The sequence below is a fragment of the Phascolarctos cinereus genome, unplaced genomic scaffold (assembly GCF_003287225.1).
Source record: "Phascolarctos cinereus isolate Bilbo 61053 unplaced genomic scaffold, phaCin_HiC Scaffold_9;HRSCAF=440, whole genome shotgun sequence".
NCBI classification, from domain to species: Eukaryota; Metazoa; Chordata; class Mammalia; order Diprotodontia; family Phascolarctidae; genus Phascolarctos; species Phascolarctos cinereus.
This window is the reverse complement of record NW_027556402.1, coordinates 150,906,141-150,930,083: the sequence shown is the minus strand read 5'-3', so window position 1 is coordinate 150,930,083 and position 23,943 is coordinate 150,906,141. Positions and strand designations below refer to the sequence as shown.

General features: G+C 35.1%; 1 protein-coding gene across 1 annotated transcript in view; it reads right to left on the bottom strand.

Annotated features, from left to right (window-relative positions):
* Nucleotides 1-23,943, bottom strand: part of GABRA2 (gamma-aminobutyric acid type A receptor subunit alpha2) — a 136,421-nt gene that overhangs the window by 55,915 nt on the left and 56,563 nt on the right. The window contains exon 4 of the mRNA XM_020990682.2: nt 10,011-10,078. Coding sequence (XP_020846341.1) covers nt 10,011-10,078 — 68 coding nt within the window. The remainder of the gene's footprint in view (nt 1-10,010; nt 10,079-23,943) is intronic.

The window sequence follows — 23,943 nt, the reverse complement described above, 5'->3', positions numbered from 1 at the left end:
AAAATTCAAAGGAGCTCATACTCAGAGAAGTGATGATTGGGGTTGGGGGTAGGTTGTTGATGTTTAAAGACAATGATGATGATTCACAGCAACTTTGCTAAGGTGAATGGAGACTAGTCAAACTGCATTGGTTTGGTGGAAATATCCACATCAATTATATCAAGTTCCTGGAAGTATTTAAATAAGTAGCTAAATTATGGAAGATATGGACGGCTCTAGCATTTATGCAAATATACATACATGCAAAAAATGTCAACAACATCCTATACCACTCTAGTTGACACTGCTAGTTCTATTCTCTGATGGAGATTCAGCTGAGGGGACTTTTATGGGAGGAGTGGCATAAAAGATAACACTGAGGATACATATCATTAGAAAAAGAGGTGGCTGAGTATGAATTGAGAAGGTGAAAAGAGTGAAAGCAGATAACATATTAGGTCATCAATAATTTATCAGAAAACATGGGAAAATGGTACAAGATGAGAACCTGGGGGAAAGTGAGGGGCTATGCATTTATAGAGAAGTGGCCCCACCAATGAAATCACAGATCCATTGAACAATACAGATAGATACAAGTGGATATATACTAGAATATATAATGCATGAATATCCAAATGTATATACATCAGAGTAAACATAGACACATATATGCATATATAAATCACCTCTCAATGTAACAGTCCACTCTCCAGGATTATAAACTGCATACAAATTGGTGATCTTCAGTGAGTGGAGGAATTTTCCATACATGCACATGAATGCAAACACAGGAACAATGACTTTAACAGACTAATTATCAGCATGTGTGCTCTGATTCTCTAACTCCATACTTTCTGGAACACAGCCGGTGAGTAATAAGTGGCTATTAATTGATAGTGACAAAAAATCCTAGCTCTAATATTACTTGTCTACTCATGCTAGCATGACCGTATACTAGCATAACTAGCATGAACTTTCAGAATACAGGTTAAACTGCTCTACATTAGAAAGTACAGGTTTCTTCCTATACTTTCATTACTCAAAGTCAATATTCCAACATCCTGACTGCCCCTAGATTAGGGGTGATGCCCTGCAGCATTATCCCAAGTATGATGACTGGTGGTTATGCTTAATTCAACTGAAAATTTTAGATACAAACACACATACATACATGAATATTGGTAAATGTATATACATACCTATATAATGTACATCATATGTTCATGTCATGCGTGTGTGTATATAGTTAAAGCAAATAACTTCATTCTTACTCTAGGAATAGACACTCCAATTGTAGAAGGGAAAATGAAAGCATTTTAAATTGCTTAAATGCACACACCCACCACAAACTTTGTCATCTTGTCAGCATAGCACATTCCAAAGTTTAATTACCTTCTTACTCATGAATTTTTAAATGTTGAAATAAAAGATTTTAACTTAATTGCAGACATTGTAATTAGAATCTTTAATTATAATTTAGTCCTGCAACTTGCGTTGGACAATTAGAGTGGCTAATGATTTTGAGATAACAATGTGTGTGTTTCATTGTTCCCAATTGTCTTTGCTGTGCTACTTTTTCCTCTTAGGCTAATGTCATTATGAATGTTCATCACTAACCTGAACAGGAATACTTGCCATTTTAGGTCATGCTTCTAACTGTATATGCTGCACAAGATGAGAGTGCAAGGATGAATCTGATACAAGGGCAATCTGCTTTGTTCTATACTTTATTTCAATGATAATTCTCTGTTCCGCAAAATTGCATTTTAGTGACATTAGCACAGCATCTCATATAGTCATTGACTCAGAGCTAGAAGGAACTGCAGGGAACATCTATCTAACCTCTGCATTTTACTGATAAAGAGACATTTTCCTTTTGAAAACTCAGCATAAAATGTTGGAAAGAACTGTGGCCTGGGAGTTCAAGGACATAAGTTCAGTGCTGGCTGTGCCACCTGTTAGCTGTGTTTTCATGGACAAGTCCTTTCACTTCTCTTCATCTGTCAAATGGGGATTTGAAAGAGACAATGGTCTAATGTCCTTTGTGGCTTGAACAGTCGATGCATTTAAATACCTCTTTAATTTCCCTAAACCTTTAAAGAAAGGTTTATGTGTATATAACAAAATCAAATTTAATTTATCTTCTAAGGCATAATATAAAACCTTTAACTTTTTCATCATTGATTTTCCTATTTTCATTTTATTGATATTAAGTGTCTTGTTGTTCAAGATGCACAATCATTCACTTTGGCTGTCATTTTGACCATATTTATCTCCTTATAAAAGCACCTAAGTATCTTTTCCATAAGTATCCACAACCCCAAACTGATTTCATGATCACTATAACCTTTTTGTCCCTTCAAAATGTCCTACATCTTCTTTTCCACTCAATAATTCCCTACATCTCATCAACTTTAGACAACCTTCCACCTTTCACTGAAATCCTCTCTTAAAGAGTAAGGAAACAAGCTTATGGATTCTAGATGGGCTGTTTAAAAAGTCCCATTGTCCCCAAAAATCTTGTCAGAAAAAAATGGCAAGATTACCAAAGGTGAAAAGGACAAGATGAAGAAATGACAGAAAGCCAAAACCAAAACTTTAACTTTTAATATGTAAAATAACACAAAGTACTAAGTTGGCCAAAGTTGTGAATTTCATTCCCTTAAAGACCAGCTGTCTTCACTCAGCTCCATAGATAACAACTTCACATTTGACCCTGGTCAACTATTTTTCACATGCATGCCAATGATCTCCAGAATATGATGATTCAGTGATAAATCATTCCCATTATGGGAAAGAAGAACTCAATGTGCATGTGTCTTTGAAAGTGGAATAGCAACAACCTCTTTATAAATGATGCAATAATTTCCCTTCTTCTGAAACAAACATGAATCGTTTATAACACATCAATACAGCCTTAGTTTCCACAAACTGCCTTTGTATCCTTCCACATTCCATTTTAACTTCAGTACCAGATTGATGATATTCCTCTGCATTCTACTATCTGTAGTTGCCATTAAAAATCAAACTTACCCTTCTTCTCAATATTCTAAGCATACCTGAATATGACAAAACATCTTTTGAATCAAGTTATCTCGTGGATTTTTCTCATGTCTCCCGGTAAATTCTTAAAGTGGATATCTCTGACAATGAAAATTCAGGCTATCGTCCCTATTTAGTTTGAGTAGGTCAACAAGATGATCCATATTCATCCTTCCCTTATAAGAAGGCTCGTTTGCCAATAAATATTCAACTCACAACAGAATGCATATTCTCTTGTAAGTCTTAAAGCTTCTCCTTCCACAAAACTCTCTCTGTAACTTGCTATTGAAGATCCGTAGTTTTTATCCACATCAGAGTTCGATGATCAGTCCATAAAGTAAGTCCTCTTCCAAAACTGAAATGACTTGTACTTATTTAAAGCCTAAGAAATTACCAGGTGTCTCTTCTGCATTTGATAAAAATTTGTTTTTCCCCAACCATTAATTTTCTAGGGTTACAAGTTACAGAATGTTTCATCTTATCTGTCTTCTTGTTACACATCACACTCATTCCCACATCAGCCATGTGAGTTATAATTATAAGTAGTTTTGAATAGTTAGAAGCCTTCAAAATAGCTTGAAAATTTAAATCCAATTTCAATATTCCTAAAGCTTCTTGAAATTACCAGGTACAGTTTTGTCTATCTGATTTACTTTTCCATTTATAGTCCCTATTATTTAGTCCTATTAATTAATTAAGCTCCTAAATAAGGGACATCTCTACAACATCTTATCAATTTGCCCAATGACTGCTTCTGTAGGATTGTGAAATTGCTAAGCTCTGACAGTTTTTCTTCAGTCTATTACACAAGAGTCTTATATAGTCAATCTTAGGTAGGTCTCATACATTTTAATATTGTTAAATTCAATAAACACACATTACATGCCAATTATAAGCAAAACACTGCCGGGCACCAGACATGCAAAGTCAAAAATAAAATAGTTTTTATCCTTAAAGTATTTACATTGTAATTCAGGGATATAACATGTACACAAGTAAGTAAATAGAATGAAGAACAAATAGCAAATAGAATGTATATACAAAGTCATTTCAAGAGGGACAGAAAGCTAATAAATGACTGTTGGTGTCAGGAAAGCTTTGCATCAGTGGGGACAAATGATTTGTGCTTTGAAGGAATCTTGAGATTCTTTAATATAGATGAAGTAGTTGTGCATCCAGAAAGACTTGTGGAGGCAGTAATGGGGCTCTGGAGATATAGTGTTAAAGATACAGTCAGGAAGACCTGAGTTCTAATCTTGCCTCTGATGCTATGTGATCCTGAGCAAGTCACTTACCCTCTCTGCCTTTGTTTCCTCATTTGTAAAATGAAGATAACAACACCTACTTCCAATGGTTGCTGTGAGGATCAAATGAGATAATACATAGAAAACATTTTGCAAACCTTCAATCATGGTATAAATGATAATTGTATTGTCATTGTGGAAGTCAACACTTTTGTTGTTTGCCTTTTTGCAAAACCACATAGGCAAGAGAGAGAATTTTCTCTACTAGGAACAGCTATTGGGCCACTTTGGTTGAAACAGAGAGCATATGAAGGTAAGTAACATGAATTAAATTTAAGTATGTATTTGGGAGCCAGATTGTGAAGGGATTTAAATTTGAAGCTAATGACCAGATACACAACATACATATTTGTGTTTGTGTATGCAATGTATATGTTTGTGCGTGTGTGTATGTGTGTATATATATATATATATATATATATATATACACACACACACACTATATATATACACATGTCTATATGTGTGTACATATACACATGTAGATCTACATGTATGTTCACATTGTAAATATGTTTGCACATAAGATGTACATGTATGTATACATATATGAATAAAATATACATATATAATATCCAATATATTATATAGTGTTATATACTATGAATTATGTATAATTTATAGTATAAATATAATAAATAATATACAGATGTGTATATATTGCACATACCCATTATTCACATATGGGATAATTGTGTATATGTAACATACAATTATAATAGATATAGACTATATAGATAAATTCAGCTATGTGTGTTTGATTCTCAGCTGATATTTAAAGCTCTTCACAGTCATGCTCCCACATCATTTTCTTCATATTACTCATATTACCAACATATTTCATATTACTCATCTTTATATACTTTCTTTTTCAATCAAAATGATCCTCTAGTTGTTCCTAATAATGAAGAAAACTCTAATCTAATCTATCTATCTATCTTTATGTACACAAATAATAAGGAAAGAGATAGGAAATGATAGCAATAGAATTGCCTTTCTTAGGAAATAAAATAATTATTAAGTATTATTATTAATAATACTATTAATAATAGTGTTAACAAATTGGAGATGGTTGCAAGAGATATAAGGTATGAGGTACACACGCCAGCTCAAATTGTTCAGCCAATTCTATAAATTTTCAGTGTGAGCATTTATAGTTCCAAAATTAGCAAGCACTACAAATCAGAGATTGATTTCTTATTTTGTTGATTTTTTTAGACTTAAGAAAGTGATGGAGAAAATAGTAATAATGCAGATTAAACTTAAACATGCTTCCTGGGTCCATTTTCTTTTTCTGGAATCAGTTGTTAAACTTTTTTGGTGCACACTGTTACATAAAAGATATTCAGAGGCTCATGTCAAGGATATAGTTGATAATACAGTATGGGAGTTTGGGCAGGTGAAGGCAGCTTTACAACTAGATATGTAGATTTGGGAATAATCTGCAGAGAGATAATAATCACAACCATGGAAGTTGGTGAGCTCTCTAAAGGATAGAGTGTAATTGAGAGCTGACAAGGGGGTCAAAGACAGAGCCTTGGGTGGTTAATTATTATTCAGCAAAGAATACTGAGGAGAATCAAAAGAACACAGTGTCACAGAAACTAAGGGAGGAAAGAACATCCAGAAAGATATGGCAAAGGGTGTCAAAAACTGAGAAGATGAAAAAAATGAGAGATGAATACACATTATGGGATTTACCATTTAGGATCACTGGTGACCTTGAAAAAAAAAAGTGTTAAATGAGAGGTTACCAGTTACAAGAGCTAAGAAGAGAATGGAAGGTGAAGAAATGTAGACAGTGAATAAACTCCTTTAAAGGAGTTTGACTGTGAAACAGAGAAAGAGGTTTCACATAATAACTTGAAGGCTAAGAGGCTATGGTGAGAAGAAAGAATTCCAGGGTTCTTGATTATGAATATGGAAAGTCTTGAATGGTCTTAAGATCACGGTATCTTCATCCCTGCATGAGCATGAGGGAAAACGAAGATGCAATTCACGATTGTTGAGATTATTCTAGAACTAGTAGGCTGGGGCATTTAATGGGACAATGATGTGTTTCGATGTTGCTTAGTGTAAAGGAAAGTGTTGGAGTGGAGAGAAAGACTGTAACCTAGATACTGAACTCTTTAAACAAGAAAGAACAATGTCCTGGAGGTGATTGGATGACTATAATAAGAATTTAAACTAGCACTGAAGACAGCCGGAGTTGTCAAGGGAATAGAGGTTGCTAAGTGTTAGTGACAAAAGGATAGTCAAAAAGTGGCAATAGTGAGTGCTCTTTTTCCCTCCTGACCTCCCGTTCCATCAGTGCATAAGAGAAGGGGCACTTAGAACTGCAAAGCATGTCTAGGAATCCAGGGTCCTCTGGGGAGAACTAGGCAGTAGATTTCAGTGAAAGAATATAGAAAGAGTGTAAAGAAATTCCCATTTTCAAAGAACATCCTCATAGGCCATGCACAATGTTTCAAATGCCCTGTTAGACAATAGCTAAATGTATCTCCATTTGCTCTGCAATCTGGAAAATGTCCTGGTCCACTGAGTGAATCATTAACCAGCCTGAGGAAAGAGGTAAATAAATCCCTTGGTCCAAAGGGTAAGATACACTGAACACATAATCAAATATTACCAAAGTTATTTGAAGCTTGGATTTTTCATCCAAGACCATTTGCCCAAACCCTTTCCTTAAATCAATAGTTGAGATGACTTTAGCAATTCCTTACTGTCCTAACAATGTGCCAAATCTGGCATAGGATAACATATTAAATTAGATTATTAAATTTAAATTTCTACAATCCATTCTGTTTCTAATTTTGTTGGTCCATTTTGAAATGAGAGATAGAGGTGGAGCCCAGCGACTTGTGGCAGGTATTAAACCCTTAGGCTTGTCATTTACTCCACTTCTTTTTTAATGTCATCTAACACCTTCAAATAGACTCTAATCTAACTGGATTGTTGTCTCATGTAGCTTCAGTATGGAAAACACTAAAACAATTCTGCTCTGAAGTATATTTGCTTACTCCCTCAGTACAGACATAATTCTATCTGTCCATGATGGAAAAAAAAAATAGATCAACTTAATTGGTCTATCAAAGTTTTCCCAAGTAATAGCTAAATATGTCAATATAGCATTCTCCTCAGATTTTGTTTCCCAAGTACAGGATACTGCAGTAACTCCAGAACTAATTCTTATAGCTTTTTTTGTAACTCTACCTCTGTCCTCTATGCTAAGAGTCACTTACCCACTTATCCTACCACCAATTATACCTTACCAAACTCTAAACTTGGATTATTACCACTACCTGCTGCTTTTGCTCTTATTCATATGATGCCAAACTATTAGAGAAAACTCATAAAACAATGCTGACTAGGAGAGACTTATGTTACATAATCTCAACTGAGTCCTCACTGTGCCAAAGTAATCCTTTCATAACTCTGTAATCTATTCATTATCCCATTCATCATAGTGAATTTCTCCTTGCTACAATTTCCTGTGGCATCCCTCACCCATCCCAGTTGTTCTCTGTCTCTAGTATCTTCCCACTCCAGCCCTTCCTCCAGTAAAATGACAAAATGATCTTTCTGAGGCCTGATCGTGCCACTCCCTTATTCCCTATTTTGTCTGGGAGCAAAAATAACATGTATTGTTTGCCTTTTAAAGCCTTCAGATATATTGACCTTCTTGCTTTTCCTCAAGCCTCAGTTGACACCTTTTCATAAGCTGCCTCCCATGTCTGGGATTCACTCTTTTCTCATCTCTACTTCTGGGACTACCAGGCTTCCTTTAAGACCCAGCTCAAATTCAGCCTTCTAAAAGAAGACCTTACTATTTCTTCCTACCAATGCAATATTGCCTTCCCTCTGAGATAACTCCAGTTTTACCTGGCACGTATCTTGTATATACAAAGCTGTTTGCAAATTATTTCCTCAATTTGAATGTGATCTCCTTGACAACAGATAGTGTTTTTGCTTTCTTCTATATCCCCCAGTTCTTAGTACAGTTGCTGACACAGAGTAAGTATTTAATAAATTCTTGTTGACTTGTTTCAATGTTTCAGACTCCTTGAGTTAATATCTTTCTTAAAAGGAGCATTTATGTAAGTATGTTAAATCCATCTGCATATAACAAGAAGTGAGATGTAGTAAAGAGCTGTCTTAGAATGAATAAGATCTGTGTTCAAGTTTTGCCCCTAAATTATACTATCTATATGACTATGGACAAATTATTTAAATTCCTAGGAACCCAAGATAATTTTCTGAAACTACAAACTCTAAATGATTTTCCATTTTACATCCATGGAATGACTCTTCTTAATGGGAATTCTATAGATCAATGAAATTATGAATCTAGATTTTTTTCAAATGGGAGCAAAAATAATGAACATTTTGTAATTTTGTTTAAATAAGTTATATCATTGATTCTTCAGAAGTGGTTATCCAGAAACTGGAAAACTACATAGCTGTCATCACTACAGGCTCCCAAGTTCCATCAAATTGTGAGTTTGTGTGTATCATAGGAGGCAAGCTTCATATTCTTTATCCTGGTCTAATTCCATAAAAATTTAAGTGCCTACTATGTGCCAGGCATTGTTTTAAGAAAGACAGTCCCTGGCTTCAAGGAGCTTACAATCTACTAAGGTAAGACATCACACAAAAGTAGGCAGGAAAGAAGGAGGCAGGGACACCAGAGGGCACCTGGTTTGGGGGCATCTTGTTCCTTGGAGTTGAAAGTAGTTAGAACAGCAGATAAAAATGGATTATTCCCCCCCCTAAAGTCTCACACTTAGTTCTCCGTCCTAGATTCCTCATACCTTTTAAACAATACAGTCAAAATCTATCCTTGAGCAATTTAGAGACATGTAAATTCATTGAATATCCATGGATACTGCTATAGTAAATAGTCATGAGAGAAGGATAAATGTCATTGCTGAAGTTTTTGTTTGAATTGAGGTTACATCTTCTTAACTAAGACATGGTACTGTGTTTGTGTCTAAATAATGACAAGCAGACATTCCAATATGAAATTCGTGCAGATAAGGTTGGGCAGCAAATTTTAAATAAATGAATTATATCTTTCTGAAGACAGCCTTCTACAAAACAGCTTTCAAACTATAATAAGTTGCAATACAAAGAGGTAGGATTATAATTAAGACAGTAAAAGACTGAGGGAAATGCACATCTTTCATGTGAAACTTTGTGGAAAAAATCTTCATCATAACACAAGCAACTTAAAGTTTGGGTCAACAATATGTACAGTCTGTGATATTGTTTTGTCCAATTCATTTTCCCTAAAGAAGAAGCTGATAGAGCAAGAAAAAGCAAGAATCAGATCTAGGTATAGCTAGAAAACTTTAGGTAAGTGGTATGGACTTTATGGACAGCCAAACCTATGAAACTAAATAGGAATTACTCAGAGATAGCTAAGCAGGAAATCAAAGTCTAGAGAATATCCCTAGAATGAACAGCAACAATGTTGAGACACCAAGTTGAGATAAAGGTAAAGTGAAGGGTATAAAGAGTGTTTATAGAAAGCCAAAAGAGCAAATAATATGTGTGCTCACAAGCTATTTTTCATTTGCCCTGAAAAACAATAAATTCCTCTACTTTCATCAAAACAAAACAAAAAAAAATTAAGAGATACAATTAAATAGTTCAATCAAAATATAATTTTAATAAAGAACTTACCATATCAGTATCTGAGACAGGTCCAAAACTGGTCACGTAGATATTAGTGAAGACTTCAGTAATGCTGTCTGATTTAATTTAAAAAAAAAAAAAAGAACGGCTTACTATTAATAATAAAATTAAAAAGGCAGAATACAAGGGCATTTTATGTATGATTTGTTTAGAAAGCTGTGTCATGGTAGTCATATTTATGTAAATCTTTACATACACATATGTGTATACATATGCACAAATAACAAATTCTTTCTTTACTTTCACAAGCAACAAACCCATAAAAATAACCATTCTTATTGGATTTTCAATAGGAGGCTATCTTAATTCTAAATATAAAATGTTTTTATAGCAGCTCTGTTACACTGTTACAGATCATAGCTATTAAGTGCAGTCTGTTTCAAATCTGTTTCTCCATAATAAATAGCTTCTTCAGAAACCATCCTAAGAAAACAAGCTTACAATAGTCACCACCAATGCTAAAAATAAAACATACTTACTGTTCAAAAGTGTGGATATTTGATATTTAGATTAAAAACTATTTCAAACTGAAATATTTCCTAAGGATAAGGACCTAGCTTTGTAAGTTAAAATAAGTATTTTTCTTCCTTGATGTCTAAAAATGAATTATTAATAACTATAAACAAATATGACTCATTCTACTAGAAAAAAGTTTTGTTGTTTAATTGTATGCCATACACAAAAGCAAACAATTTGTACTAATTGGAGAACATTTCTTCTATGATAAACTATCCTTTGAGCGAGAATGAATTTTTAAAATTGAATTTTTAATATCCTTAACTGATCACTAGATGGCTTTGAAAAGTCTTCTCAAATTATGAGCAACATTGCTGTGCTCACTCTTAGAAGGAGTCAAATAAATGATGGCAAATTAATATCCTATTGGGAATTTAAATTTCAGAGGTTTTAAAAGTTTTATTTTTCTTGGGGAGGGTTGTCTTTTCTTGGATTTTTTTCCACTTCTCACATATTTCCTATATACTGCATTCAGAAAGATGACCCTCGTAGGCCCATCCTGAACCTTCTGCAGTCAAGGTCAGTGTACTTAACAGAGGGAAGTAAATAATATTTTCTAGTTTTTTTTTTTTATCTGAACACAAAGGTTTTTATGAACAACTAGATTTCAATGCCTAGCACACTACTTTCTAAGGGCATTCCAGTTAAAATTGTTTTCATTTTTTTAAAAATTCTAATGAATTTTTCTGATGAAAAAGAGATATGATCACAGATCAACTTTGCAAAGCTTTTGACATTCAAGAAAAGGAACTTAGAGCTAGGTCTTATATGCCTTAAAATCTCCCATAGCACCTGTCATGGTGTCTTATACTCAATAAATGTGTTGAATGAATGAATCAATCTTGAAGCTTAGTATGAACACAGTCCAGTGAAACTAATAGCCCAAAAAAAAGGGGCCAATAAAATATTAAACATCATCATAGGATCGTTGAATATTAGGAAAAATGCAAGTCAGTGTGAGAAGTACTGGAAATAAAAGAGATTAAAATAATCATATTCTTCCAAAAATAAAGCAAAGTAAGTGGTACATTAGCACCAGGAATATATGCAATGCTCTTGTCACATGTCTGAATTTTCAGAAAAGTTTAACAAATGACTAAGATGATAATGGTAGCTTCCACATGAAATAAGATTAAAATGATTTGTACGATTCAACATAGCATAAAAGTGTCATAGGCTATTATCAAATTTGTGGAGGATAAAAAGGGTAGAGATAGAGTGAACATGGGCTTGGTCATTAAAACTAGAATCACAAATGTTACACTTGAAAGGGACTTTGGATTTTATCTAACTCTACCCCTTCTTTTCACAAGTGAAGAAGCTAAGACTAAAAATGATCTTGAGGTAAGCCTAAAATCTTATACTTCAATATTGGCAGCTCTTGGATTAGAACCTAGATTTTTTGTTCTTAATTTGATTCTCTTTCTACTATATGTTAAATATTAAATATTATATATATGTATATATATGTATATATATATACATATATATACGAATTAAAGCAATATTTATTAAGTAATTGTTATGTGTCATGCATTGTGCCAAGTGCTAAAGATATAAATTTAAAAAAAAAAAGAGTCCCTGTCCTAAAAAAAAAAAATTATATTCTAATGTGGGAAATAACGCATGTAAGGTAATGGTGGCCAGGAAGGGTAACAGGGAAGTTTCATATAATCTTAAAATGATATATAAATGTGAATTATATTAATGACCAAATAGGAAGCATTGTTCCAGAAGACCTACATCTAGGAAAGTAAAAGCTATTACTTACTTGAATCTTCCATGGGCAACTTTTCCAAACATTACACACACATACACACATATATGTATTTGCGTATGTACCTATATATGTAGATATAGATAGATATAGGTATGTATATATAGTATAGATAGATATAGATATCTATATATCTATCACCTATACTAATTATTTCTTCTAAAACCTTCAAGAAAAAAAAAGAAAGTAACAAAAGTATGCTTCAATCTGTATTCAGACATGATCAGTTCTTTCTCTGGCTATGGATAGCGATTTTCATCATAAGTCCTTCAGAGTTGTCTTGCATCAATGTATTGCTGAGAATAGCAAAGTCATTCATAGCTGATCATCTGACAATATTGCTGTTACTTTGTACATAGTACATTTCACTTTGCATTAGCTCATGCGAATCTCTCCAAGCTTTTCTGAGATCATCCTACTCATTGTGTCCCATAGTACAATTGTATTCTATCACAATCACATACCATAACTTGTTCAGCCATTCTCCAATTGATGGGCATCCCCTCAATTTCCAATTTTTTTTTGTCATGAGAGAGGAACTGCTATAAATACTTTTGTACATAAAGGTCCTTTTGCTTTTTTTAAAATCTCTTTTGGATATAGAACTAGTACTGGTGCAAAGTTGGAGGAGTGAGGGATGAGGGGGTGGTCTGGGCTTTGAAATTCTCTTGCTTACTTCTGGGAGCCAAGATGGTAGAGTAAGAAGCAAGTCACTCTTACCCTCCCCTATTAACCTCTGAAAGCCCAGAAAATATCTCCCCAGGAAAAACCCTGGAACAGCTGAACCAGAAGAAAGTTAGGGTACAGCAGTCCAGTAACCCAGGTAGCTTGAGGAATTAGCAGGGCCCCTCTTGCCCTGGAGGAAGGGGAGCAGTACAGAATGGGAGATGTCCCAGAAAGCTAGTGAAAAGCCCCACCTCAGCATACCAGGAGGAGTTCCTGAAACCCAGGTGGTACAGCAGGCAAGCACCAAAACCAGGACCCCCAAGTTTCTCAATGAGGGTGGGGGAATTGGTGGAAACCAGCTTGGAAAACCACCAGGTGCCTTGGCATCCTACAGCAACCAAGTCTCCCAGTGCCTCAGCAAAACTAAGGGAAGCAGTGCTACAAGGGACCCCACACAAATAAATATCCTGCAATATCTGTCTGAAAGGAGGTGAAAAAAATGAAAGGAAGGAAAGACCTGAGTGAGTAGGAAATCTCTCTCTTTTTTTAAATGTTGCAATTTTTTTTTTACTTTTTTAATATTATTAGTCTATTTTGATTTATCAACAATCACTTCCATATGCTTTTGAGTTTAAAATTTTTCTCCCCTTGCCTCCCCACTACCCTCCCCAAGATGGTGCACAATCTGATATAGGCTATACATTTACATTCCTATTAAACATATTTTCACATTAGTGAAGTATGAGTAGGAAATCTCCAGGGGCCACACTACCTAATCCTACCCCTAGAGTTCCAGTGTTGCTGATTTCAGCCCAACAACATGTAAGCTGCCAGAACCCTACAGCCTCCAATTGCCAGCACACAAAGCCAGTGACCAGGCCCTAGGCTCCCAACACAAGAAGCTTGGGTTAGTGCCCTCTGCTCCCCCGCAGAACAGCTCAATCTCTTTAAAGGCCAGGAAATAAGCAAACACCATGAGCAAAAAGAAATGTACAATAGATTTTTATCATGGGAACAGTGAAGATCAAGGCAGAAATTCTGAAGAGGACGACATTGTCAACAAACCCACATGTGGAACCTCAGAAGGGAGTATTAACTGATCTGAAGCCCAAAAAGCCTTCTTGGAAGAGCTCAAGAAGGATTTTAATAGTCAAATGAGAGAGATAGAAGAAAAAATGGGTAAAGAAATGAGAGGTATGAAAGAGAGAGTTGACTAACGATAGCTTGGGAAAGGAAGGACAAAAATTAACTGTAGAAAAAATAACTAGAGTTATTGCTGGGTCAAAGTTCTCGCATGATTTTGTAACCCTTTGGGCACAGTTCCAAAATGCTCTATAGAATGGATGAATCAGTTCACAACTCCATCAACAAGGCATTAATGTCCTATTTTTTTCCCGCATCCCCTCCACCATTTGTCATTTTTCATTTTCTATCGTATTAGCCAATCTAATAGGTATGAGATAGTACCTCAGAATTGTTTTAATTTGCACTTCTCCAATCAATAGTGAGTTAGAGAATTTTTTCATATCTTTTTCTTGCCTCTTTTATGTGAGACAATTTACTCCATTTTACCTCTCCCTTTCCCTTTCCTCCAGTACATTCTTCTTTCACCCCTTAATTTTCCTTTCTTTAGATATTATTCCTTCATAATCAACTCACATCTATGACTTCAGTCAATTTCCCTTAATGATGACAAAGTTTTTATGAATTACAGGTATCATCTTCCCAGTTAGGAATTTAAATAGTTTAACTTTATTCAGTCCTTTATGATTTCCCTTTCTTGTTTACCTTTTTATTCTTCTCTTGCTTCTCATATTTAAAAGTCACATTTTCTGTTCAACTGTGGTCTTTTCATCAAGAATGCTTGAAAGTCCTCTATTTCATTCATTGAATTTTCATTTGTTTGAATGTTTGTTTGTTTTTACCTGTTTTATAATTTGGAGTAGTCTATTTATTAAAATGTTACTTTCTTGAGCCATTTTTTGTATCTCCTTTACCAAACTGCTGATTTGTTTTTCATAATTTTCATAATTTTCTTGCATCACTTTCATTTCTCTTCCCAATTTTTTCTCAGGCCAATTGGCCTGAGACCAATTCATGTTTTTGGTTTTGTTTTGTTTTTTTTCTTGGAAGCTTTGTATGTAGGAGCTTTGATTTTGTTATCTTCTTCTCTGTGTATTTTGAGCTTCCTTTTCACCATAGTAACTTTCTATGGTAAGAATATTTTTTCTGTTGCTTGCTCATATTCCCAGCCTACTATTTAACTTCTAATTTATTGTTAAAATAGGGCCCTGCTTCCAGGGTGAAGGGTGCCCTATCCTAAGCATCAGGGGGCTTGCGCAGTCATTTCAGAGATACTTCTAAGGACTTGTAAGTTTTCAGTTCTTCCAAGGTGTTATGGTCTAAGGAGAGATGTTTACTCCTCTCCTGGCCTGTGTTCTGTCTGTGAGTGACCACAAGCACTCTTTTCTGCCTTGAAAAGTTTCCCTGCTCTACTCTGGCCACATACGCTGGTGTGCTAGTGCTCCTTTTGCCCAGGGCTGCCAGCCAGGGCTGCAACACAGATGCAAGTATGGGCAAAAACAGAGTGCTAGCAGAGACCCCTGTCATATCCTTCTCAACACTTGTGTAATTCCCTTACCATATGTCGGCTGAGAACTCTGTAAGCAGCTGCTGCTGGTGATGATTCAGTGGCTCCCAAGTCCTACTCCTAGTTCACTGGGGACTGGTCTGCACTGTGCTCCACTCTCACCTAAATGCAACAGACCTTCCCTACTGATCTTCCAGTTGTCTTAGGCTGGAGAATTGTTTCACTCCATCTTTTTTTGGTTCTGCTGCTCTAGAGTTTGTTTAGAGTCATTATTTAAAGGTATTTTGAGAGGTTTGGGGGAGAGCTCAGTCAAGTCCCTGCCTTTACTCAACCATCTTGCCTCCACCTTCAGCATTCATTTTAGTAAGATTTTGAGTTCCAAATTTTTTTCCTTCCCTCCCTACCCTCCCTCCATCCCAAGATAGTAAGCAATCTGATATAGGTTATACATGTAGATATTTCCACATTAGTCATGGTATGACAGAAGAGTAAAAAAAAAGGGAAAACCATGAGAAATGAAAAAAAAAAATATGAAAATAGTATATCTCAATCTGCATTCAGAGTCCATAGTTATTTCTCTTGATATGGAGAGCATTTTCCATCATGAGTCACTTGGAATTGTCTTGGATCATCATATTGCTGAGAAAAGGTGTCTTTCGCAGTTCATCATTGCACAATGTTGCTGTTACTGTGTACAATGTTCTTCCTGATTCTGCTCACTTCACTGAGCATCAGTTGGTGTAAATATTTCCAGGTTTTTCTGAAATCTGTCTGCTCATTATTTCTTTAAAACAATAGTATTTCATTCATTCATATACACAACTTATTCAGCCTCTCCCCAATTGATGGGCATCCCCTCAATTTCCAAGTCTTTGACACCACAGATGGGTTGTTATAAATGTTTCATACATTGGGTCATTTTCTCTTTTCCAAAATCTCTTTGGGATATAGACCTAGCAGTGGTATTGCTAGATCAAAGGTTGTGCACAATTTTATAGCCTTTGAGGCATATCAAGAGTTATGCATTAAGGGTCAGCTTTGTGCTGTGGATACAGAGATAAACACAAAGTATCACAGACTGGAGGGTGGGAAAAGGCTACTGATCACCTGGAAGCTTCCCCAAATTAAGTGAACATCAGCCACTGCTCCTAGCAAAATTATTTTCTAGGAAATGTCTATTTTTAAGATGCAATGGAAAAATTGTGAGGAAGACAATGATAAATCGCCCTTCTGTATGGAGAACTAAACAAGAGATAGACACATTACAAAAGACAGAGTTCTTAAGAATTATATATTTTTCAGGGAGTTTAACCAGAGGAGAAAGCTATGAAAGTAGCCTGAATTATTTCCATCCCTGAAGGTTTCTAGAATAAACAAATGAGATAAGTAACCATCTGTTGTAGAGGATTCAGGTGTGCTGGACTTCTTTTGAATCAAGGACTCATAACAAAATAATTGTTTGAGATTTCTTCCAGTTTTTGATTATATGATTATTTGTTTCCCTACACTCATTCACTGAATATGAAATTATATAAAAGTATACAGATTAATATAAAGTTAAGCCAAAATAGCATGCCAAAACAATAATAATTCAAAGCCATAGACAATATAAACAATCCTTTTGGATGTCAGTACATATAGAATGAGCTTGGTTGGGAATTTTCCAACATAATATACCTCTAAAATGGAAGAACAATGGAAATACTAGGTCAAGAATACTCCTTTCCTAAAAAAAATATAGTAATATCAAATATTAGTGTAAAAATCAACAAATATAAATATGAATATGTGTGTACATTATATATATATATATACATATATATGTATATATATATATACATATATATATATGTATATATATATATAAAATGTACACACATAAATAAGGGGAAATACTTCCATTATACTCACACATTATATGCACAAATTATGATATTCTTTCCAATGATGATAATTATCACAACTTTTAAATGCAAAATTAGCTTTCTACATATAAACAATGATGGTAATTAAACTAAGTCATTACAAGTATAAACATGATTACTCAGAACACCAACCTTGTAATTGTGCTACAACATAGTTTTGTTGGAACAGTTTATTTTTTTCGAAAGAGAAGAAAAATAAAGTAGGTACAGATGGACTTGGTGACCTATAACAGAGCCATTTACTCTGTGGCTGCCTGATAAAAATTAAGTGAATAGGTTTGAACTCTGGGGGCCACTTCCAGCCCTAGTGTTCTAAGACTTCTGAGAAAATCAGCTAAGAGAATGAAGGTGAGGATGGTAGCATTATTGCAAGAAAATTTCACATAATATTTCTTGTTGGGTTAGAAATACTAAGTTACTAGCCAATATTATCAAGAAAAGAATATTGGAAAAAAGTAGGACTTTGACATTCTTAAAGTAAAGATCCACCATAAATAAAGAATAAGGAACATTGCCTAAAGAATCTAACACTATCACATGTGGCCATCACAGTTATGAATTAATAATGCAGCAACACTGCAATTCTTTGGCAAGCATGTTCTCTTTTTAATCTGTATTACTTTATTTTTTTAAATTCTTTTCTTATTTCCCAGTAGAAAATTAAAACATTATTTTAAACATGTGTTTTCAAAACTTTGGGCTCCAAATTTTCTCCCTTCCAACTCTCCACCCACCCTCATTGAAAAGGCAAGCAACTCAGTTTAGGTTATACATGTGCAGTTACACAAAACACTTCCATAGTAGTCATATTGTGGAAAACTAACTTCATTTCCCTTAATCCTATCCCACTCCCACCCATTTATTCTATTCTTTGTTTTGACCCTGTCCCTCCTCAGAAATGTTTGCTTCTGATTACCTCCTTTCCCAATCTGCCCTCCTCTCTATCATTCCCCTGTTCTCTTGTCCCCTTCTCCCCTATTTTCCTGTAGGATAAGATGTATTTCCCTACCCAATTGAGTGTGTATATTATTCCCTCCTTAAGCCAAATCCTATGAGAATAAGATTCACTCATTCCCTCTCACCTTCCCCTGTTTCCCCTCCACTGTAAGACCCTTTTCTTTTCTTTTTTTGTGAGATAAATTACCCCATTCTACCTCTCCTTTTCTCTTTCTCCCAGTATAATCCTCTTTCACCCCTTAATTTTATTCTCTATATATGACCCTTTCATCTTCAAATCACCCTGTGCCCTCTATCTATCTATCCATCCATCCATCTATCTATCCATCCATCTATCTATCTATCTATCTATCTATCTATCTATCTATCTATCTATCTATCTATCTATCTATCTATCTATCTATCTATCTATCTATCTATCTATCTATATCTATCTATCTATCTAACTGTCTGTCTGTCTGTCTGTCTATCCATATACATACATATATTTTTTTCCCTCCAACTACCCTAATACTGACAAAGGTCTCATGAGTTATAAATATCATCTTTCCATGCAGGAATGTAAACAGTTCAACCTTAACAAGTCTCTTATGATTTCTCTTTCCCGTTTACCTCTTCATGTTCCACTTGAGTCTTGTATTTGAAAGTCAAATTTTCTATTCAGCTCTGGTTTTTTCATCAAGAATGCTTGAAAGTCCTCTGTTTCGCTGAATGACCATTTTTTCCCCTGAAGGGTTATACTCAGTTTTGCTGGGTAGGTGATTCTTGGTTGTAATCCTATCTCCTTTGCCATCTGGAATATTATATTCCATGCTTTCTAGTCCTTTAATGTAGAAGCTGCTTAATCTTGTGTTATCCTGATTGTGTTTCTACAGTACTAGAATTGTTTCTTTCTGACTGCTTGCAGTATTTTCTCCTTGACCTGGGAACTCTGGAATTTGGCTACAATATTCCTGGGAGTTTTCCTTTGGAGATCTCTTTCAGGAGGAGATTGGTGGATTCTTTCAATTTCTACTTTGCTTCTGGTTCTAAAATATCAGGGCAGTTTTCCTTGATAATTTCTTGAAAGATGATGTCCAGGCTCTTTTTCTGATCAAGTCTTTCAGATAGTCCAATAATTTTTTTTTAAATTCTCTCTTTTGGATCTATTTTTCAAGTCCATTGTTTTTCCAATGAGATATTTCACATTGTCTTCTTTTTTTTTCATTCTTTTGGATTTGTTTTACAGTGTCTTGATTTCTCACAAAGTCACTAGCTTCCAATTGCTCTATTCTAATTTTTTAAGTATTTTCTTCAGTAATCTTTTGGACTTCCTTTTACATTTGGCCAACTTTGCTTTTTAGGGCATTCTTCTCCTCATTGGCTTTTTGGACCTCTTTTGCCACTTGGATTAGGCTATTTTTTTAAGGTGTTATTTTCTTCAGTATTTTTTGGGTCTCCTTTAGCAAGCTGTTGACCTGTTTTTCATGATTTTCTTATATCACTCTCATTTCTCTTCCCAGTTTTTCCTCTATTTCTCTTACTTGCTTCTCAAAATCCTTCTTGAGCTCTTCCAAGACCTGAGACTAATTTATATTTTTCTTGGAGGCTTTAGATGTAGAAGCTTTGACTTTTTTGTCTTCTGGTTGTATGTTTTGATCTTCTTTGTTATTAAAAAAAGATTCTATGGTCTGACACTTCTTGTGAGGTTTGTTCATGATTCCAGCCTATTTCTTGAGTTATAAACTCTTCATTAAGGTGAAAGTCTGTTTCCAATGTGGAGAATGTACTGTCCCAAGCTTTGGGGGTTTGTACAGTTGTTTTCAGAGATACTTCCAGGGACCTGTAAATTTTCAGTTATTCCAAGGTGGTATGATCAGGGGCAAGGTGTTTACTCCTTTCCTCACCTGTGCTCTTGTCTATGAGTGACCACAAGCCCTTTTTTTCTGCCTTGGAACTGGGAGGAGTGTTTTCTCTTCACAGCCACTATAAGCTCTACCACCCTAGTACTCATCCTCTTCCCAAGATTGCCCCTCAGAACTCTGACCCAGATCCAAGCACAGGCAAAGCAAGAGATTCCTGCCTTGGCCTGGCAAAGAGATCCCTGCAATACCCCTCTAACTAGCCACCAGATTCTCCCTCAGTGTGTTGGCTGGAAGCTCAGGAGGCAGTCACCACCCCAGAGCCACACTCACTTTGGAACTGAGGCTGAGACCTATCTTCTCTCTCACCACAGACACAGACTTTTCCCACTGACCTTATAAATTGTCTTTGGCATTCATGGGTTGAGAACTCTGAAAACCGCCATAGTTGCCTGTGATTCAGTCCTCTGAGGCCTGCTCCAGGTTTGCTGTGGCCTGTGTGCCCATGCCAAACTGCGCTCTTCTCCCAGCCTGGCATGTTATACCTTTCTCATCAACCATCCAGGTGGTCTTGGGCTGGAAATTTGTTTCCCTCTGTCTTTTTATGGGTTTTGCTGCTTTAGAATTTGTTTAGAGCCATTTTTATAGGTATTTGGAGGGGTTTGGGGGAGAACTCAAGAAAGTCACTGCTTTCACTCTACCATCTTGGCTCTGCCAAAAGCTGTATTACTTTAAAAGCAGCATTTTCAGACTGGTGAAAGTTAGTAACACTCTTAAACATTCTACTATGATCTCAGGTCTCCAGCAAAGTAATTTTTTAAATGGTCCATTTTTTAAATTATGGAATGGCATGGTGTATCTGTTGATAAATATATGATTTAAAAGTTGAGCTGTCCACCGAAATCTAAAAAGAACATTTATTTATGCTAATGAGGAGTAATTGTAAGAACTATAGGTACAATAGCACTATAAAATGTATTTTCTATAACTAACCTTGCCCATGAGGCTGTGATCGTGTCACATTTAGTAGCATTCCACATTTGCCTCCAAAGACTGTGATATATCTATTTATAATGATATTAAATCAGAGAAGAATCTGTAATACTGATAGCAAAAGTAAAGTTCTAATGATTATTCCAGAAAATCTGCACAGATAAGGGAGAATTACAAACAATAGGATTCAATTACCCAGTGTTTGATAAAGTAGAAAACATAAATTACCTAGGTGAGAAAAAAAACTACTTATTTGATAAAAACTTCTGGGAAAACTGAAAAGTATTCTAGTAGAAACTGGGCTTAAATCAACACCTTATAACACATTCTATAATACATTCTAAGTGGATGAGACTTTAATATCAAATATCAGTCTATAAAATATTAGATAGGAAATCATATACTTCTCAAAGTGATAGGTAGATATGTTACTAGCCAAACAAAAGATAGAGGCAATTCTGAAAGATGAACTAGATAACTTTGATTATTTGAAACTGAAAAGCTTCTACACAGACAAGATAAATGCATTTAGGATAAAAAGGGAAGTGGTTCAATGGGGAAAAATCTTATTTCAAGTTTCTCTAATAAGGATTTGATATTCAAGATACATAAACAACACCCATATCTATGTGTATGCATGTATATGTGTGTGTTTATATACATTGGGGTATATATTTATTTATGTATAAATTTATTTAACATAAGTTATTTATATTTATATGGCTATTAGTTACATACACACACATTTGTGTGTGTACATGTGTGTGTGTGTGTGTGTATGTAACTTATATGTAACTAATAGCCATATACCAATAGATATCTGGCCAAAGGATACAAACAAACAGTTTTTAAAAGAGAAATTGCATAGTCTTTACAATCAAATGTAAAATGCTACAAATTACAAATAATAAGCAAAAATCAAATACAAACAACCCTGAGATTTTATCTCAAACACAATGGCAAAAATGACAAGAAATAGCAATAGCCAATGTTGGAGAGACTGTGGAAAGATAGGCATATCAATATACTGTTGGTGAATCTGTGAAGTGGCACAATAATTTTCAAAAGTAATTTTGAATTCTGCAAATAAAGTGACTAAAATGTCTGTTCCCTTTGAACAAGAAATTCCATTACTGGTCTTATGACCTTAAGAAGCTATTGACAAGAAGAAAGTTGTCATATTCTCCAAAATATATCAGCAGCACTTTTTGTGATATTTAAGACTTGGAAATGAAGTAGATGCCCATTCATTGGTGAATGGTAAAATAAATTGTGGTATATGAATGTAAAGAAATCTTGGATGGTTTTTTAAAAATTCTGTGTGTATGTGACTAATAAAGAGGAGTATTGAAAGATCTATATGAATTGATGCCAAGTGAAGTTAGAGAAGTTAAGCAAACAATATGCATAGCAATTGTACCAATGTAAGTGGAATGAACAGTTATACATCAAAAAACCCAAAACAAACCAAAAAAAAAAAAACCAGAAGTAAATACAGATACAACAAAATATCAAGCAGTACTTGAATGAACAGAGATGAGAGATCTTCTCCAACCCAACCCTCTGTAGAGGTGGTAGCTTTACAAGTGTTACACATTACACATGGTTTACAAATTATTCAGTGTATTGAGCAGTTGTGTGGATTTTCTTTTCTTTGCTAAAAAGTACTATTTTTTATGTAGGATGGCTCTCTGGGAGGGATAGGGATACTTGGAATAACTATTATGATGTAAGAAACTGAAGATATTGATAAAACATATTTTTAAAAATAATATATGCATATTGCTAATTTTTATGGATTTTATTGCTTGTCATTAGGGTGATGGATATCTGATGTTTTGCCAATGCTGCACATGGCTGTGGTCTGTTAACATCAGAACCAAAAGAACCTTTGCTCTTCACATTAAAATCCATTTAATTCAGTATGTCCTAATGCATTTTTCTGATATTTTTATATACATTTACAATATTCTGATTTGTGTCATGTTTATTTGTATATATTTTTGTTGTTGCTCATCATTAGCTCATTTTTTTAACATGAGGAGAGTTCAACAGAATGAAAGGCTACTACACAAGTCCAAACGTATGGAGGTAATGGAGCAACGAGCAAACTGGCTTGGCTAGAATAAAAAGTGTTTGAATGGAAACAATATGAAACACATTTGGATAGATATGTTTCAGGCAGGTTGTAAAGAAAATTGAATGCAAATCTGAGATATTGAGATATTGACTTCCAGGAGTCAAGATTGCAGAATAAGCAGTAAATCACTGTAACTCTCCCATACTCACCTTCCAATAACCATAAAGTAGAGCCACCAAACATATTCTGAAACAGCAGAACCAGCAAAAGGATGGGGGCAAACAAGTTTTTAGCCCAAGAAACTTGCAGGATCAGCAAGAAAGGTGAATCTCACTCTGGTGAAAGGGGAGCTCAGTCCAGGACAGGCAGCATTCCACAAGGCAACAGTAAGCTCTGCGTCAGCAAACCAGTGGGAGATCCTGAGCCCCAGTATAGTGAAGAAGACAAATGCCAACACCAGGACCGCCCCCCCCCCCAGCTACAAGAACTACCACTGTGCTTCAGTGTATCCCTGGGCAAGCTGGCACCCTCCAGTAGCCAGACCTTCATGTGATGCAGCAAAGCCCCAGGGCAAAC